Source organism: Salvelinus fontinalis, chromosome 14 (assembly GCF_029448725.1).
Source record: "Salvelinus fontinalis isolate EN_2023a chromosome 14, ASM2944872v1, whole genome shotgun sequence".
In the NCBI taxonomy this organism is placed as follows: Eukaryota; Metazoa; Chordata; class Actinopteri; order Salmoniformes; family Salmonidae; genus Salvelinus; species Salvelinus fontinalis.
Window position 1 is genome coordinate 19719652 of NC_074678.1, and position 17478 is coordinate 19737129.

Genomic DNA, 17478 nt, shown 5'->3' on the forward strand with positions numbered 1-17478 from the left:
TTTTCTAAGGTTTTGATCAGTAACCATGGTCAAATATTTAGCCACAGTGTACTGTCGATTTAGGGCCAGATAGCACTGCATTTTGCTTTGTGTTTGTGCTTGTGTTTCCCAATAAGCAATATAGTTTTGTTTTGACTGTGTTGTAATTTGGTTTATCCTGATTGATTGGATGTTCTGGTCCTGAGGCTTCAGTGTGTGAGTAGAACAGGTTTGTGAACTCAGCCCCAGGACCAGCTGGATGAGGGGACTCTTTTCTTTGCTCAGCTCTTGGCATTGCAAGGCTTGGTTATGATATGAGAGGGGGTCACTGTATTTTAGATGTTTCCAAAACTGAATTGCTCTTTTTTGAGTTTTTATCATTATTGGATATTGGCCTAATTCTGCCCTGCATGCATTGTTTGTAGTTTTCCTCTGGACATGTAGGATAATCTTACAGAACTCTGCATGCAGGGTTTCAATTGGGTGTTTGTCCCATTTAAAGAAATCTTGTTTTGCAAGTGGACCCCGCACCTCGCTGCCATAAAGTGCAATTGATTCAATGACATAATTAATAAGTTTTAGCCACATTTTAATAGGTATTTCAATTTGAATTAGCTTTTTAATGGCGTAGAATGCCCTGCATGCTTTCTCTCTCAGTTCATTCACTGCCTCATTAAGGTGTCCAGTTGAGCTTATTTTTAAACCTAAGTAATTGTAGTGTGTGCAGTACTCTATATATTTTGTACCAATTGAGAACTTTGGTCTAATTCCCTATGATCTGGATCTTCTCTGGAAAATCATAATTTTAGTCTTTTTGGGGTTTACTGCCAGGGCCCAGGTCTGGCAGTACTGCTCTAGCAGGTCCAGGCTCTGCTGTAGGCAATGTGCTGTGGGTGACAGCAGGCATAGGTCATCTGCGAAGAGTAGGCATTTAACCTCTGAATTGTGGAGACTAACACCAGGGGCTGAGGATTTTTCTAGAATAGTGGCCAATTCGTTGATGTAAATATTGAAGAGTGCAGGGCTCAGATTACAACCCTGATGAAGGCCCTGCCCCTGGTTAAAGAATTCTGTTATTTTCTTGGCAATTTTAATGCTGCATGTATTGCCAGTATACATTGATTTAATTATGTCATATATTTTACCCCCTACACCACTTTCAATAACTTTGTAGAACAGTCCTGTATGCCAAAAAGAATCAAATGCTTTTTGGAAGTCGATAAAGCAAGCGTATATTTTGGTATTATTTTGGTGGACATGTTTATCTATCAGGGTGTGTAGGGTGTAAATATGATCAGTTGTGTGATGTTTTGGTATAAATCCAATTTGGCTTTTACTCAAGACATTGTGCTTATTAAGGAAGTTTAGAACTCTTACATTTATAACACTACAGAAAACCTTCCCCAGGTTACTGTCCACACAAATGCCTCTGTAATTGTTAGCGTCAAATTTGTCTTAGTTTTTAAAGATTGGGGTTATGAGTCCTTGATTCCAGATGTCAGGGAAATAACCAAACTCAGGATCAAATTAAACAGTTTTAATATAGCCAATTGAAATTTTGCACTAGTGACTTTGAGCATCTCATTTAGGATACCATCAGGTCCGCATGCTTTTTTAAATTTGAGAGCCTGAAGTTTCTTATAGAGCTCCTGGTCAGTAATTGGGGAGTCCAATAGATTTTGATTTTCCTTTATAGCTTTTTCTAATCCATTCAACTTCTCATGAATTTGGCGTTGTTCTGCGTTTGTGTCAATTTGAACGGTGTTGTAGTGTTTTAAAATGGGTTGTCTCTCTCTCTCTCTCACTCTGTCTCTCTCTCCCTCTCCCTCTCTCCATCGCTCCCTCCTCACTCTCGCCCCCTGTAGCAGGAGCAGGAGACCAGCTACACCATCCTGCGCTCTAAGGGTTGTAACGTGACGTTGGGCGGTCTAAAGGCAGACACCGCCTACCTGCTCCAGATCAGGGCCAGGACTGCAGCAGGCTACGGAGCCAGCAGCAGGAGCTTTGAGTTTGAGACAAGCCCTGACTGTGAGTACAGATCTGATCCCACCATATTAAATACAGTTGAAGAGTCTAAATACTGTATTTTGTATGTAATTCAACATCTAGTGAAGGATGGCAGTGATTGACCTGTGCTTGTATATGCTAACATTTATCTCTCCACCCTTGTTCTCTGGTTTCTCTCTCCTCCCACTCAGCGTTCTCTATCTCCAGTGAGAGTAGTCAGGTGGTGTTGATAGCCATCTCTTCCTCGGTAGCCATTATCTTGCTCATCGTCCTCCTCTACGTGGTGATTGGCAGGTCTGTACTCCAATCACAATGCACAAAACACTGTCAGCTCCAAATACATGTCTCTTTCTACCCGAGGGGTCGGCTTACACATGCAGAGACATACTGTACTGTGAGGATGCTGTGGGATGGCTAGATCCTATCCCTACTAATGCTAAGTAATACACCTGTACCAGGGTTCCCCAAATGGCGGCCCAAGGGGGGTTTTATTTACCTTCCCCCAAAGTTTTGATTTGATTGTTTGACATTAAAGACTGTGAAAAAAACAGCATATCTGCTCCAAGTGATTTAAACTTAGAAAATCTGTTTCAAAGTATTGCCACGGATAATAGAGAGATATGTGATTGTATACAAATGTAAGCAAGGTTTGAAATTATTATATTTCAGTCAAATATTATACCTGTTTGGGCTTCTTGTGGTCAATTTGCTGTCTACAAATGATTTATAATTATGTTCCGGCCCCCCGACCATCCGCTCAAGAAAATCATCCCGAGGCTGAATCTAGATGATGATCCCTGGTCTATACAGCATGATGATCCCTGGTCTATACAGCATGATGATCCCTGGTCTATACAGCATGAGGATCCCTGGTCTATACAGCATGATGATCCCTGGTCTATACAGCATGATGATCCCTGGTCTATACAGCATGAGGATCCCTGGACTATACAGCATGATGATCCCTGGTCTATACAGCATGAGGATCCCTGGTCTATACAGCATGATGATCCCTGGTCTATACAGCATGATGATCCCTGGTCTATACAGCATGATGATCCCTGGTCTATACAGCATGATGATCCCTGGACTATACAGCATGATGATCCCTGGTCTATACAGCATGATGATCCCTGGTCTATACAGCATGATGATCCCTGGACTATACAGCATGATGATCCCTGGTCTAGACAGCATGAGGATCCCTGGTCTATACAGCATGATGATCCCTGGTCTATACAGCATGATGATCCCTGGTCTATACAGCATGATGATCCCTGGTCTATACAGCATGATGATCCCTGGTCTATACAGCATGCTCATGTTGCTTTTTTTCTTTTGTGTGTGTGTGGTGTAACAGCCCCAATGTGAGAGGTGTGTGTGTGGTGTAACAGCCCCAATGTGAGAGGTGTGTGTGTGGTGTAACAGCCCCAATGTGAGAGGTGTGTGTGTGTGGTGTAACAGCCCCAATGTGAGAGGTGTGTGTGTGGTGTAACAGCCCCAATGTGAGAGGTGTGTGTGTGTGGTGTCACAGCCCCAATGTGAGAGGTGTGTGTGTGTGGTGTCACAGCCCCAATGTGAGAGGTGTGTGTGTGTGTGTCTGGTGTAACAGCCCCAATCTGAGAGGTGTGTGTGTGTGGTGTAACACCCCGATGTGAGAGTTGTGTGTGTGTGGTGTAACAGCCCCAATGTGAGAGGTGTGTGTGTGACTGCGTGTGGGGTTGATGTTGGCAGTCAGTGCTGCAGTAAGAGTAGAACTCTCAGGCTCATTACTAGGCCAACATATCCTGTTCTGGCTCACAGCAAAGAAAAACACCATCGTAGACTGGACTCACTGCAGCTCTCCTCTGCACACACACACACACACACACACACACACACACACACACACACACACACACACACACACACACACACACACACACACACACACACACACACACACACACACACACACACACACACACACACACACACACACACACACACACACACACACACACACAATGTGCTATGCCCTCAGATGTAAGGCAAGGGAAAGGGGAAAGTGAAGGCTGATGGGTAAAGGTGTGACCTTAATCTCTATCATTGTGACTGACAGGTTCTGTGGCTACAGCAAGTCTAAACAGCCTGACGAAAAGAGACTGCACTTTGGCAACGGTCACCGTAAGTTCACCTCTCTCCCCTCCCTGTCTGTCTTTTTCTCTGTCTCTTTGTCTGTCAATGGTTCTTCTAAAATACATTGAGTCATTCTACCCCCACCTCAGCGTTAGTTAGGTACAGGGCCAGGGTGTTTGTGTACAGTATAATCCATCTCCTGATTGGGGTTTATTTGAACAGAAACATGTTTTCATTGGGGCTGGCCACACTCATAAAACAACCTAGTGTTGTTCTTACATATGAACCATTGACTGGCCTTATTGATGGGTGAGTCATTCATACATGTCACATGACGTCACTTATCCATACATGTCAAATGATGTAATGTGTTTTGTGACCCAGTCAAAGTCTCTAGTCTCCACTGCCTGTTCCTATAGCTAACACACACACACACACACACACACACACACACACACACACACACACACACACACACACACACACACACACACACACACACACACACACACACACACACACACACACACACACACACACACACACACACACACCTTCTGGTTCTCCCAATGAAACAATTGCCAACTCTCTGCCTCTCCCTCCTCAGTGCGTCTGCCAGGAATAATGACCTACGTAGACCCTCACACCTATGAAGACCCCAGTCAAGCCGTCCATGAGTTTGCCAAGGAGCTGGATGCTTCCTGTATCGCCATTGACAAGGTGGTGGGAGCAGGTGAGACCAGAGACATCACACACACACACACACACACACACACACACACACACACACACACACACACACACACACACACACACACACACACACACACACACACACACACACACACACACACACACACACACACACACACACACACACACACACACACACACATATCAATCAAATGTATTTTTAAATCCCTTTTTACATCAGCAGATGTCACAAAGTGCTGTACAGAAACCCAGCCTAAAACCCCAAACAGCAGGCAATGCAGATGTAGAAGCACAAATATGTCAATAACACATAGCATTCAGATACGGTTACCTACAGTAAGACATCTTGAACAAAATGTCCCACATTAGATTCGCAGCGATCCCAAATATACATCACATACATTGGCATTCAGAGGCACAAAGAGGAGCTATTTGAGAGTGGAGTGTGTTTGTTCTGAATGTGGTGAGAATGAGATTCATTTAACACCTCAGCTGGAGACCTTCATTTTACTCCTCTCCTGCTACGGTGGGAGAGAGGGAAAGGCAGGGAAGGGAGGGAGGAAGGGAAGAAGAATGAGGGATGGGTGGGAGGGAAAGGTGATATGGATATAGGGTTGGATTGAGAGGTGGCCGGAAGGGGAGTGGAGGTAGTGATAGGGATTGATGGATAGAGAAAGGGGATGTAGAGGGAGACGGAAGAAGTCCTCCCTGCCTCACTGCATTTAATAGAGTGCATGCTGCTGGAGCATAGGACTATGGGTAAAAGTGCCGCACCTCCAGATGGGATATTATTTTACACCCCCCACAGCTCCCTCTCTACCTCTCTCTCTCTCCTTTCTCTTCTCTACCTCTCTCTCTCCTCTCTCCTCTCTCCCTCTCTCTCCTCTCTCTCTCCTTTCTCCTCTCTCTCTCCTTTCTCCCTCTCCTTTTTTTCACCCTTTCTCCACCTTTCCTCTCTCTCCTGTTCCCTCTCCCCCTGATGTCTTCAGCAGGAGTGTAGACATGAAGTTAATGCATTGTGATTCATGGGAATAGCAGGCAGTGGGAGAGCACACACACACACACACACACACACACACACACACACACACACACACACACACACACACACACACACACACACACACACACACACACACACACACACACACACACACACACACACACAGCAGCATGTTAGTCTCCTAAGTCCCTCTGGCTGTAAAGCCATCATACAGACCTCACTCTACAGGACCTGCACTTACAGAGTAGAATGCAGTATACACTCCCTCTAGAGTTTAGCTGTTCCTGTAGATCAGGGGTGTCAAACAAATTCTTCCCCGGGGGGCGCATTCGGTCTTCAACGAGGTCCAGAGGGCTGCACTAAAAATGTGTTATATTTCCTTGCTGTCACAATGTGCAAAAAATAGTCCTAAAATGGATTCAATTGTTTTTCCCCCTCATCAATCTACACACAATACCCCATAATGAAAAAGCAAAAACTGCAAATTTATAAAAAATGACATAAGTATTCAGACCCTTTGCAATGAGACTTGAATTTGAGCTCAGGTGCATCCTGTTTTCATTGATCATCCTTGAGATCTGAATGCTTATGCAAATAAGGTATTTAAGTTGTTTATTTGTAATAAATTAGCAAACATTTCTAAAAACTTGTTTTCATGTTGTCATTATGGGGTATTGTTTGTAGGTTGATGGGGGGAAAAACAATTTAATCCATTTTAGAATAAGGCTGTAATGTAACAAAAAGGGAAGGGGTCTGAATACTTTCCGAAATGCACTATACAGCTCTGGAAAAAATTAAGAGACCACTGTAAAATGATCAGTCTCTGGTTTTACTAGTTATAGGTATGTGTTTGGGTAAAATGAATATTTTTTTTTAATTCTATAAACTACTGACAACATTTCTCCCAAATTCTAAATAAAAATATTGTCATTGAGAGCATTTATTAGCAGAAAATGACAACTGATCAAAATAACTAAAAAGATGCAGTGTTGTCAGACCTCAAATAATGCAAAGAAAATAAGTTCATATTCATTTTTAAACAACACAATTATGTTTTAACTTAGGAAGAGTTGAGAAACCAATATTTGGTGGGATAACCCTGATTTTCAATCACAGCTTTCATGCGACTTAGCATGCTCTCCACCAGTCTTTCACATTGACAAAGTGGGGGGCGGCAGGTAGCCTAGTGGTTAGAGCATTGGACTAGTAACCGAAAGGTTGCAAGATTGAATCCCCGAGCTGACAAGGTACAAATCTGTCTTTTGGCCCCTGAACAAGGCAGTTAACCCACTGTTCCTAGGCCGTCATTGAAAATAAGAATTTGTTCTTAACTGACTTGCCTAGTTAAATAAAGGTAAAATAAAAAATAATTGATGTTGGGTGAGATTATGCCACTCCTGGTGCAAAAAATAAAGCATCTCAGCTTTGTTTGATGGCTTGTGACCATCCATCTTCCTCTTGATCACATTCCAGAGGTTTTCAATGGGGTTCAGGTCTGGAGATCGGGCTGGCCATGACAGGGTCTTGATCTGGTGGTCCATCCACACCTTGATTGACCTGGCTGTGTGGCATGGAGCATTGTCCTGCTGGAGAAAACAATCCTCAGAGTTGGGGAACATTGTCAGAGGAGAAGGAAGCAACATTTCAGCCAACAGTGGAGAGGCAATTCTGGGATGCTGGCCTTCTAGGTAGAGTTCCTCTGTCCAGTCTCTGTGTTATTTTGCTCATCTTAATCAAAAAAATTTATTGGTTAATCTGAGATATGGCTTTTTCTTTGCAACTCTGCCTAGAAGGCCAGCATCCCGGAGTCGCCTCTTCACTGTTGACGTTCAGACTGGAGTTTTGAAGGTACTATTTTATGAAGCTGTCAATTGAGGACTTGTGAGGCGTCTGTTTCTCAAACTTGACACTCTAATGTACTTGTCCTCTTGCTCAGTTGTGCACCGGGGCCTCCCACTCCTCTTTCTATTCTGGTTCGAGCCAGTTTGCGCTGTTCTGTGAAGGGAGTAGTACACAGCTCTGTACGAGATCTTCAGTTTCTTGGCAATTTCTTGCATGGAATAGCCTTCACTTCTCAGAACAAGAATAGACTGATGCGTTTCAGAAGAAAGTTCTTTGTTTCTGGCCATTTTGAGCCTGTAATCGAACCCACAAATGCTGATGCTCCAGATACTCAACTAGTCTAAATAAGGCCAGTTTTATTGCTTCTTTAATCAGACAACAGTTTTCAGCTGTGCTAACATCATTGCAAAAGGGTTTTCTAATTATCAATTAGCCTTAATAATACATTTGGATTAGCTAAAACAACATGCCATTGAAACACAGGAGTGACGGTTGCTGATAATGGGCTTCGGTACACCTATGTAGATATTCCATTAAAAATCTGCCGTTTCCAGCTACAATAGTCATTTACAACATTAACAATGTCTACACTGTATTTCTGATCAATTTGATGTTATTTTAATGGACGAAAAATGTGCTTTCCTTTCAAAAACATGGACATTTATAAGTGACCCCAAACTTTTGAACGGTAGTGTATATCATTTTTTTCAATTACGCAAACCACCCGGGAGCCGGATTGGACCCCCTCGCTGGCAGTGTATTTGACACCCTGCAGTAGATCTGAAAGACTCTCTCTCTGGATGGTTGTTTTAAAACACAAGGCATCACCTTACAGATGACCTGCAGGCATCAAAGCCTAAGAAAGCAGAGAGAGTTTGTGTCATTAATCAAATAACTTTCCTTGCTTATCAGAGGAGTGGATGGAGGGTAGGGTAATACTGACCCTGGTGCTGGTCATTTCCCAGCCGTTCCACTGGCCAACCACAGCCCAGCTGTGACCCCCCCCTCCCATATCCCAGCAGGCTGCGTGCTGCTCTGTTTTGACAGCCTGTAATTATTCTGCTAAATTCTTCCAGACCCAATCTCAGGCCAGTACTACTGACCCTTTGAATGTGTATGTGTGTGTGTGTGTGTGTGCGTGTGATATGCCTCCTTGTGTGTGTGTGTGTCTCTGACTCAGTACCGATCCTGCCGTCTCTGATCCAACTCCGCTATGGGAAATGATCATCCCGGAGAGAGGGCTTGGCATGTTTTAGCTGTGACGTCACTGTCCTACACAAAAAGAAGAAAAGTAAGCGGCCAGGCCTTCGCAGTAAAGTTTAGTGAACTATTAACAGAAAAGATTTACAAAAGAATACATATAGGAGCAGATCAGCATTGTACATCATGGCGCACAACTGCAACACGACTTCTAGAGGCTTCCTCAGGCAGCGTTGTGGACGGACACTGACGTGTCTCTAGAGATAGAGGTCGGGACCAGTAAATGTCACATGACAGGAAAATAAACGATATACAAAACATATATACAACATTATCACGCAACATAGAAAATAAAGAACAGGTATATATACAAATAAAGTGCGTAAAGGGATAATCTATCCGAGTTGCCTGCGTAAAAGACCGTATATGCGCTGGTGCGTAAAAGACCGTATATGCACTGGTGCGTAAAGGACAGTATATGCACTGGTGCGTAAAGGACAGTATATGCACTGGTGCGTAAAGGACAGTATATGCACTGGTGCGTAAAAGACCGTATATGCGCTGGTGCGTAAAGGACAGTATATGCACTGGTGCGTAAAGGACAGTATATGCACTGGTGCGTAAAGGACAGTATATGCACTGGTGCGTAAAGGACAGTATATGCGCTGGTGCGTAAAGGACAGTATATGCACTGGTGCGTAAAGGACAGTATATGCACTGGTGCGTAAAGGACAGTATATGCACTGGTGCGTAAAGGACAGTATATGCACTGGTGAGTAAAGGACAGTATATGCACTGGTGTGTAAAGGACAGTATATGCACTGGTGTGTAAAGGGATAATCTATCTGAGTTGCGTGCGTAAAGGACCGTATATGCACTGGTGCGTAAAGGACAGTATATGCACTGGTGCGTAAAGGACAGTATATGCACTGGTGCGTAAAGGACAGTATTTGCACTGGTGCATAAAGGACAGTATATGCACTGGTGCGTAAAGAACAGTATATGCGCTGGTGTGTAAAGGACAGTATATGCGCTGGTGCGTAAAGGACAGTATATGCACTGGTGCGTAAAGAACAGTATATGCGCTGGTGCGTAAAGAACAGTATATGCACTGGTGTGTAAAGGACAGTATATGAGCTGGTGCGTAAATGACAGTATATGCACTGGTGCATAAAGGACAGTATATGCACTGGTGCGTAAAGGACAGTATATGCGCTGGTGCGTAAAGGACAGTATATGCCCTGGTGCGTAAAAGCCAGTATATGCGCTGGAGCGTAAAGGACAGTATATGCACTGGTGCGTAAAGGACAGTATATGCACTGGTGCGTAAAGGACAGTATATGCGCTGGTGCGTAAAGGACAGTATATGCACTGGTGCGTAATGGACAGTATATGCACTCGTGCGTAAAGGACAGTATATGCACTGGTGCGTAAAGGACAGTATATGCACTGGTGCGTAAAGGACAGTATATGCACTGATGCGTAAAGGACAGTATATGCACTGGTGCGTAAAGGACAGTATATGCACTGGTGCGTAAAAGGATAATCTGAGTTGCGTGCGGAAAGGACCGTATATGCACTGGTGCGTAAAGGACAGTATATGCACTAGTGCGTAAAGGACAGTATATGCACTGGTGCGTAAAGGACAGTATTTGCACTGGTGCGTAAAGGACAGTATATGCACTGGTGCGTAAAGGACAGTATATGCGCTGGTGTGTAAAGGACAGTATATGCACCTGTGCGTAAAGGACAGTATATGCGCTGGTGCGTAAAGGACAGTATATGCACTGGTGCGTAAAGGACAGTATATGAGCTGGTGCGTAAATGACAGTATATGCACTGGTGCGTAAAGGACAGTATTTGCACTGGTGCGTAAAGGACAGTATATGAGCTGGTGCGTAAATGACAGTATATGCACTGGTGCGTAAAGGACAGTATTTGCACTGGTGCGTAAAGGACAGTATATGCGCTGGTGCGTAAAGGACAGTATATGCACTGGTGCGTAAAGGACAGTATATGCACTGGTGCTTAAAGGACAGTATATGTGCTGGTGCGTAAAGGACAGTATATACACTGGTGCGTAAAGGACAGTATATGCACTGGTGCGTAAAGGACAGTATATGCACTGGTGCGTAAAGGACAGTATATGCGCTGGTGCGTAAAGGACAGTATATGCACTGGTGCGTAAAGGACAGTATATGCACTGGTGCGTAAAAGGATAATCTGAGTTGCGTGCGGAAAGGACCGTATATGCACTGGTGCGTAAAGGACAGTGTATGCACTAGTGCGTAAAGGACAGTATATGCACTGGTGCGTAAAGGACAGTATTTGCACTGGTGCGTAAAGGACAGTATATGCACTGGTGCGTAAAGGACAGTATATGCGCTGGTGTGTAAAGGACAGTATATGCACCTGTGCGTAAAGGACAGTATATGCGCTGGTGCGTAAAGGACAGTATATGCACTGGTGCGTAAAGGACAGTATATGAGCTGGTGCGTAAATGACAGTATATGCACTGGTGCGTAAAGGACAGTATTTGCACTGGTGCGTAAAGGACAGTATATGAGCTGGTGCGTAAATGACAGTATATGCACTGGTGCGTAAAGGACAGTATTTGCACTGGTGCGTAAAGGACAGTATATGCGCTGGTGCGTAAAGGACAGTATATACACTGGTGCGTAAAGGACAGTATATGCACTGGTGCGTAAAGGACAGTATATGCGCTGGTGCGTAAAGGACAGTATATACACTGGTGCGTAAAGGACAGTATATGCACTGGTGCGTAAAGGACAGTATATGCACTGGTGCGTAAAGGACAGTATATGCGCTGGTGCGTAAAGGACAGTATATGCACTGGTGCGTAAAGGACAGTATATGCACTGGTGCGTAAAGGACAGTATATGAGCTGGTGCGTAAAGGACAGTATATGCGCTGGTGCGTAAAGGACAGTATATGCACTGGTGCGTAAAGGACAGTATATGCACTGGTACGTAAAGGACAGTATATGCACTGGTGCGTAAAGGACAGTATATGAGCTGGTGCGTAAAGGACAGTATATGCGCTGGTGCGTAAAGGACAGTATATGCACTGGTGCGTAAAGGACAGTATATGCTCTGGTGCGTAAAGGACTGTATATGCACTGGTGCGTAATTGACAGTATATGCTCTGGTGCGTAAAGGACAGTATATGCGCTGGTGCATAAATTACAGTATATGCACTGGTGCGTAAAGGACAGTATATGCACTGGTGCGTAAAGGACAGTATATGCACTGGTGCGTAAAGGACAGTATATGCACTGGTGTGTAAATGACAGTATATGCGCTGGTGCGTAAAGGACAGTATATGCACTGGTGCGTAAAGGACAGTATATGCACTGGTGCTTAAAGGACAGTATATGTGCTGGTGCGTAAAGGACAGTATATACACTGGTGCGTAAAGGACAGTATATGCACTGGTGCGTAAAGGACAGTATATGCACTGGTGCGTAAAGGACAGTATATGCGCTGGTGCGTAAAGGACAGTATATGCACTGGTGCGTAAAGGACAGTATTTGCACTGGTGCGTAAAGGACAGTATATGAGCTGGTGCGTAAATGACAGTATATGCACTGGTGCGTAAAGGACAGTATTTGCACTGGTGCGTAAAGGACAGTATATGCGCTGGTGCGTAAAGGACAGTATATGCACTGGTGCGTAAAGGACAGTATATGCACTGGTGCTTAAAGGACAGTATATGTGCTGGTGCGTAAAGGACAGTATATACACTGGTGCGTAAAGGACAGTATATGCACTGGTGCGTAAAGGACAGTATATGCACTGGTGCGTAAAGGACAGTATATGCGCTGGTGCGTAAAGGACAGTATATGCACTGGTGCGTAAAGGACAGTATATGCACTGGTGCGTAAAAGGATAATCTGAGTTGCGTGCGGAAAGGACCGTATATGCACTGGTGCGTAAAGGACAGTGTATGCACTAGTGCGTAAAGGACAGTATATGCACTGGTGCGTAAAGGACAGTATTTGCACTGGTGCGTAAAGGACAGTATATGCACTGGTGCGTAAAGGACAGTATATGCGCTGGTGTGTAAAGGACAGTATATGCACCTGTGCGTAAAGGACAGTATATGCGCTGGTGCGTAAAGGACAGTATATGCACTGGTGCGTAAAGGACAGTATATGAGCTGGTGCGTAAATGACAGTATATGCACTGGTGCGTAAAGGACAGTATTTGCACTGGTGCGTAAAGGACAGTATATGAGCTGGTGCGTAAATGACAGTATATGCACTGGTGCGTAAAGGACAGTATTTGCACTGGTGCGTAAAGGACAGTATATGCGCTGGTGCGTAAAGGACAGTATATACACTGGTGCGTAAAGGACAGTATATGCACTGGTGCGTAAAGGACAGTATATGCGCTGGTGCGTAAAGGACAGTATATACACTGGTGCGTAAAGGACAGTATATGCACTGGTGCGTAAAGGACAGTATATGCACTGGTGCGTAAAGGACAGTATATGCGCTGGTGCGTAAAGGACAGTATATGCACTGGTGCGTAAAGGACAGTATATGCACTGGTGCGTAAAGGACAGTATATGAGCTGGTGCGTAAAGGACAGTATATGCGCTGGTGCGTAAAGGACAGTATATGCACTGGTGCGTAAAGGACAGTATATGCACTGGTACGTAAAGGACAGTATATGCACTGGTGCGTAAAGGACAGTATATGAGCTGGTGCGTAAAGGACAGTATATGCGCTGGTGCGTAAAGGACAGTATATGCACTGGTGCGTAAAGGACAGTATATGCTCTGGTGCGTAAAGGACTGTATATGCACTGGTGCGTAATTGACAGTATATGCTCTGGTGCGTAAAGGACAGTATATGCGCTGGTGCATAAATTACAGTATATGCACTGGTGCGTAAAGGACAGTATATGCACTGGTGCGTAAAGGACAGTATATGCACTGGTGCGTAAAGGACAGTATATGCACTGGTGTGTAAATGACAGTATATGCGCTGGTGCGTAAAGGACAGTATATGCGCTGGTGCGTAAAGGACAATATATGCGCTGGTGCGTAAAGGACAGTATATGCGCTGGTGCGTAAAGGACAGTATATGCACTGGTGCGTAAGGGACAGTATATGCACTGGTGCGTAAAGGACAGTATATGCACTGGTGCGTAAAACACGTTCCATAAAAAAGAAGCACAATATAGTGTATACTATAATTCAGAAGAGTAAAGTAAAGTACACAAGAGGCTATTGTCACGATCTTCTTTAGGAGAGATTGAGGACCAAGGCGCAGCGCGTGGAAAGTACATCCTCTTTATTTGAGAAAGAAGACGAAAACGAAACAAACACTATACAAACTGCAAAAACAACAAAACAGACGACCGTGAAGCGATACAAACAGAATTGCTGACACTAAACACTCTGACATAGACAATTCCCCACAAACAGCTAAAGCCTATGGTTGCCTTAAATATGGCTCCCAATCAGAGACAACAATAACCAGCTGTCTCTAATTGAGACCCAATTCAGGCAACCATAGACTTTCCTAGAACCTACACTCAACCATAGACACAGCTAGACACATTTACTCAACACAAACCCATACACTACACCCAACACCCCCTTTACCATATAACCACCCAAAACCGACAAAACACAAACATTCCCCATGTCACACCCTGACCTAACTAAAATAATAAAGAAAACAAAGAATACTAAGGCCAGGGCGTGACATAACCCCCCCCTTAAGGTGCGAACTCCGGGCGCACCAGCACAAAGTCTAGGGGAGGGTCTGGGTGGGCTTCCTTCCACGGCGGCGGCTCCGGCACTGGTCGTGGTCCCCACCCCACCACAGTCACTACCCGCCTCCGTAGCCTCCTCCATATGGCCACCCTCCACCTTAACCCCGCTGGATTAAGGGGCAGCTCCGGACTAAGGGGCAGCACCGGACTAAGGGGCAGCACCGGACTAAGGGGCAGCACCGGACTAAGGGGCAGCACCGGACTAAGGGGCAGCACCGGACTAAGGGGCAGCACCAGGGTAAGGGGCAGCACCAGGGTAAGGGGCAGCACCAGGATAAGGGGCAGCTCCGGACTGAGGGACGGCAGCTCCGGACTGAGGGACGGATCCTGGCTGGATGGCTCATGGTTGGCTGACGGATCTGGCTGCTCATGGCTGGCTGACGGATCTGGCTGCTCATGGCTGGCTGACGGATCTGGCTGCTCATGCCTGGCTGACGGATCTGGCTGCTCATGGCTGGCTGACGAATCTGGCTGCTCATGGCTGGCTGACGAATCTGGCTGCTCATGGCTGGCTGACGAATCTGGCTGCTCATGGCTGGCTGACGAATCTGGCTGCTCATGGCTGGCTGACGAATCTGGCTGCTCATGGCTGGCTGACGGATCTGGCTGCTCATGGCTGGCTGACGGATCTGGCTGCTCATGGCTGGCTGACGGATCTGGCTGCTCATGGCTGGCTGACGGATCTGGCTGCTCCTGTCTGGTAGGCGGCTCTGGCAGATCCTGTCTGGTTGGCGGCTCTGGCAGATCCTGTCTGGTTGTTGGCTCTGGCAGATCCTGTCTGGTTGGCGGCTCTGGCAGATCCTGACTGACGAATTGCTCTAGCGGCTCGGGACAGACGGGCGGCTCTGACGGCTCGGGACAGACGGGCGGCTCTGACGGCTCGGGGCAGACGGATGGCTCAGATGGCGCTGGGTAGACGGATGGCTCAGATGGAGCTGGGTAGACGGATGGCTCAGATGGCGCTTGGCAGTTGGGTGGCTCAGATGGCGCTTGGCAGACGGGCAGTTCAGGCCCCGCTGTGCAGACGGCAGACTCTGGCCGGCTGAGGCGCACTGTAGGCCTGGTGCGTGGTGCCGGAACTGGTGGTACCGGGCTGGGGACACGCATCTCAGGGCTAGTGCGGGGAGCAGCAACAGGACGCACAGGACTCTGGGGACACACAGGAGGCTTGGTGCGTGGTGTAGGCACCGGTGGCAAAGGGCTGGAGACACGCACCATAGGGCTAGTGCGTGGAGGAGGCACTGGTGGTACTGGGGCACGGCGGGGAGGTGGCGCCGGAAATACCGGACCGTGCATGCGTACTGGCTCCCTTGAGCACTGAGCCTGCCCAACCTTACCTGGTTGTATGCTCCCCGTCGCCCGACCAGTGCGGGGAGGTGGAATAACCCGCACCGGGCTATGTAGGCGAACCGGGGACACCATGCGTAAGGCTGGTGCCATGTACGCCGGCCCGATGAGACGCACTGGTGACCAGATGCGTTGGGCCGGCTTCATGACATACGGCTCAACGCTCAATCTAGCCCGGCCGATACGTGGAGCTGGAATGTACCGAACCGGGCTATGCACGTGTACAGGAGACACCATGCGCTCTACTGCGTAACACGGTGTCTGCCCGTACTCTCGCTCTCCACGGTAAGTACAGGGAGTAGGCGCAGGTCTCCTACCTGACTTCGCCACACGCCCTTTAAGGCCCCCCCCAAGAATTTTTTTGGGTTGTACTCACGGGCTTCCAGCCTTGCTTCCGTGCTGCCTCCTCATATCGCCTCCTCTCGGCTTTAGCTGCCTCCAGCTCTTCACGAGGGAGGCGATATTCTCCCGGTTGTGCCCAAGGCCCCTTACCATCCAGTATCTCCTCCCATGTCCATGAATCCTGTGTAGGTGGATCCTGTTGCCGCTTGACACGCTGCTTGATCCCATATTGGTGGGGAATTCTGTCACGATCGTCTTTAGGAGACAATGAGGACCAAGGCGCAGCGCGTGGAAAGTATATCCTCTTTATTTGAGAAAGAAGACGAAAACGAAACAAACACTAAACAAACTACAAAAACAACAAAACAGACGACCGTGAAGCTATACAAACAGAAGTGCTGACACTAAACACTCTGACATAGACAATTCCCCACAAACAGCTAAAGCCTATGGTTGCCTTAAATATGGCTCCCAATCAGAGACAACAATAACCAGCTGTCTCTAATTGAGACCCAATTCAGGCAACCATAGACTTTCCTAGAACCTACACTCAACCATAGACACAGCTAGACACATTCACTCAACACAAACCCATACACTACACCCAACACCCCCTTTACCATATAACCACCCAAAACCGACAAAACACAAACATTCCCCATGTCACACCCTGACCTAACTAAAATAATAAAGAAAACAAAGAATACTAAGGCCAGGGCGTGACAGCTATAGACTAGTCAGTCTAGGACGGGCTAAGTATACTTGTTTAGCTGTAGTTGTTTGTTACGTCCATTGGGATAAACAGTGTCTAGGAGGTGGATCCATTTAGCCTCTTTTTTGCATTCTCTATTGCCCAGAACTTTTCAGTTCAATGACTGTATGTTGGTGCTGGATAAAGTGGGCTGCTAGAGGGTAGTTCTCGTCCTGTGTCTAATAGAACTTTTGTTTTCTGTGATCCTATCCATCAGAGAAACTATCCACCTATCAAGGCACAAGGCAAGACCGAAATGCAGACACAGGAGGCAGATGGTTGGAGTCTTACAATGTTTATTAATCCAAAAGGGGTAGGCAAGAGAATGGTCATGGACAGGCAAAAGGTCAAAACCAGATCAGAGTCCA

At 46.3% G+C, this 17478-nt stretch overlaps 1 protein-coding gene across 1 annotated transcript in view; it reads left to right on the forward strand.

Annotated features, from left to right (window-relative positions):
- LOC129869590 (ephrin type-A receptor 3-like) overlaps nucleotides 1–17478 on the forward strand; it is a 152771-nt gene that overhangs the window by 122900 nt on the left and 12393 nt on the right. Inside the window, exons 7-10 of the mRNA XM_055944121.1 lie at nucleotides 1845–2007; nucleotides 2178–2280; nucleotides 4088–4152; nucleotides 4712–4837. Of these exons, the coding sequence (XP_055800096.1) occupies nucleotides 1845–2007; nucleotides 2178–2280; nucleotides 4088–4152; nucleotides 4712–4837 (457 nt within the window). The remainder of the gene's footprint in view (nucleotides 1–1844; nucleotides 2008–2177; nucleotides 2281–4087; nucleotides 4153–4711; nucleotides 4838–17478) is intronic.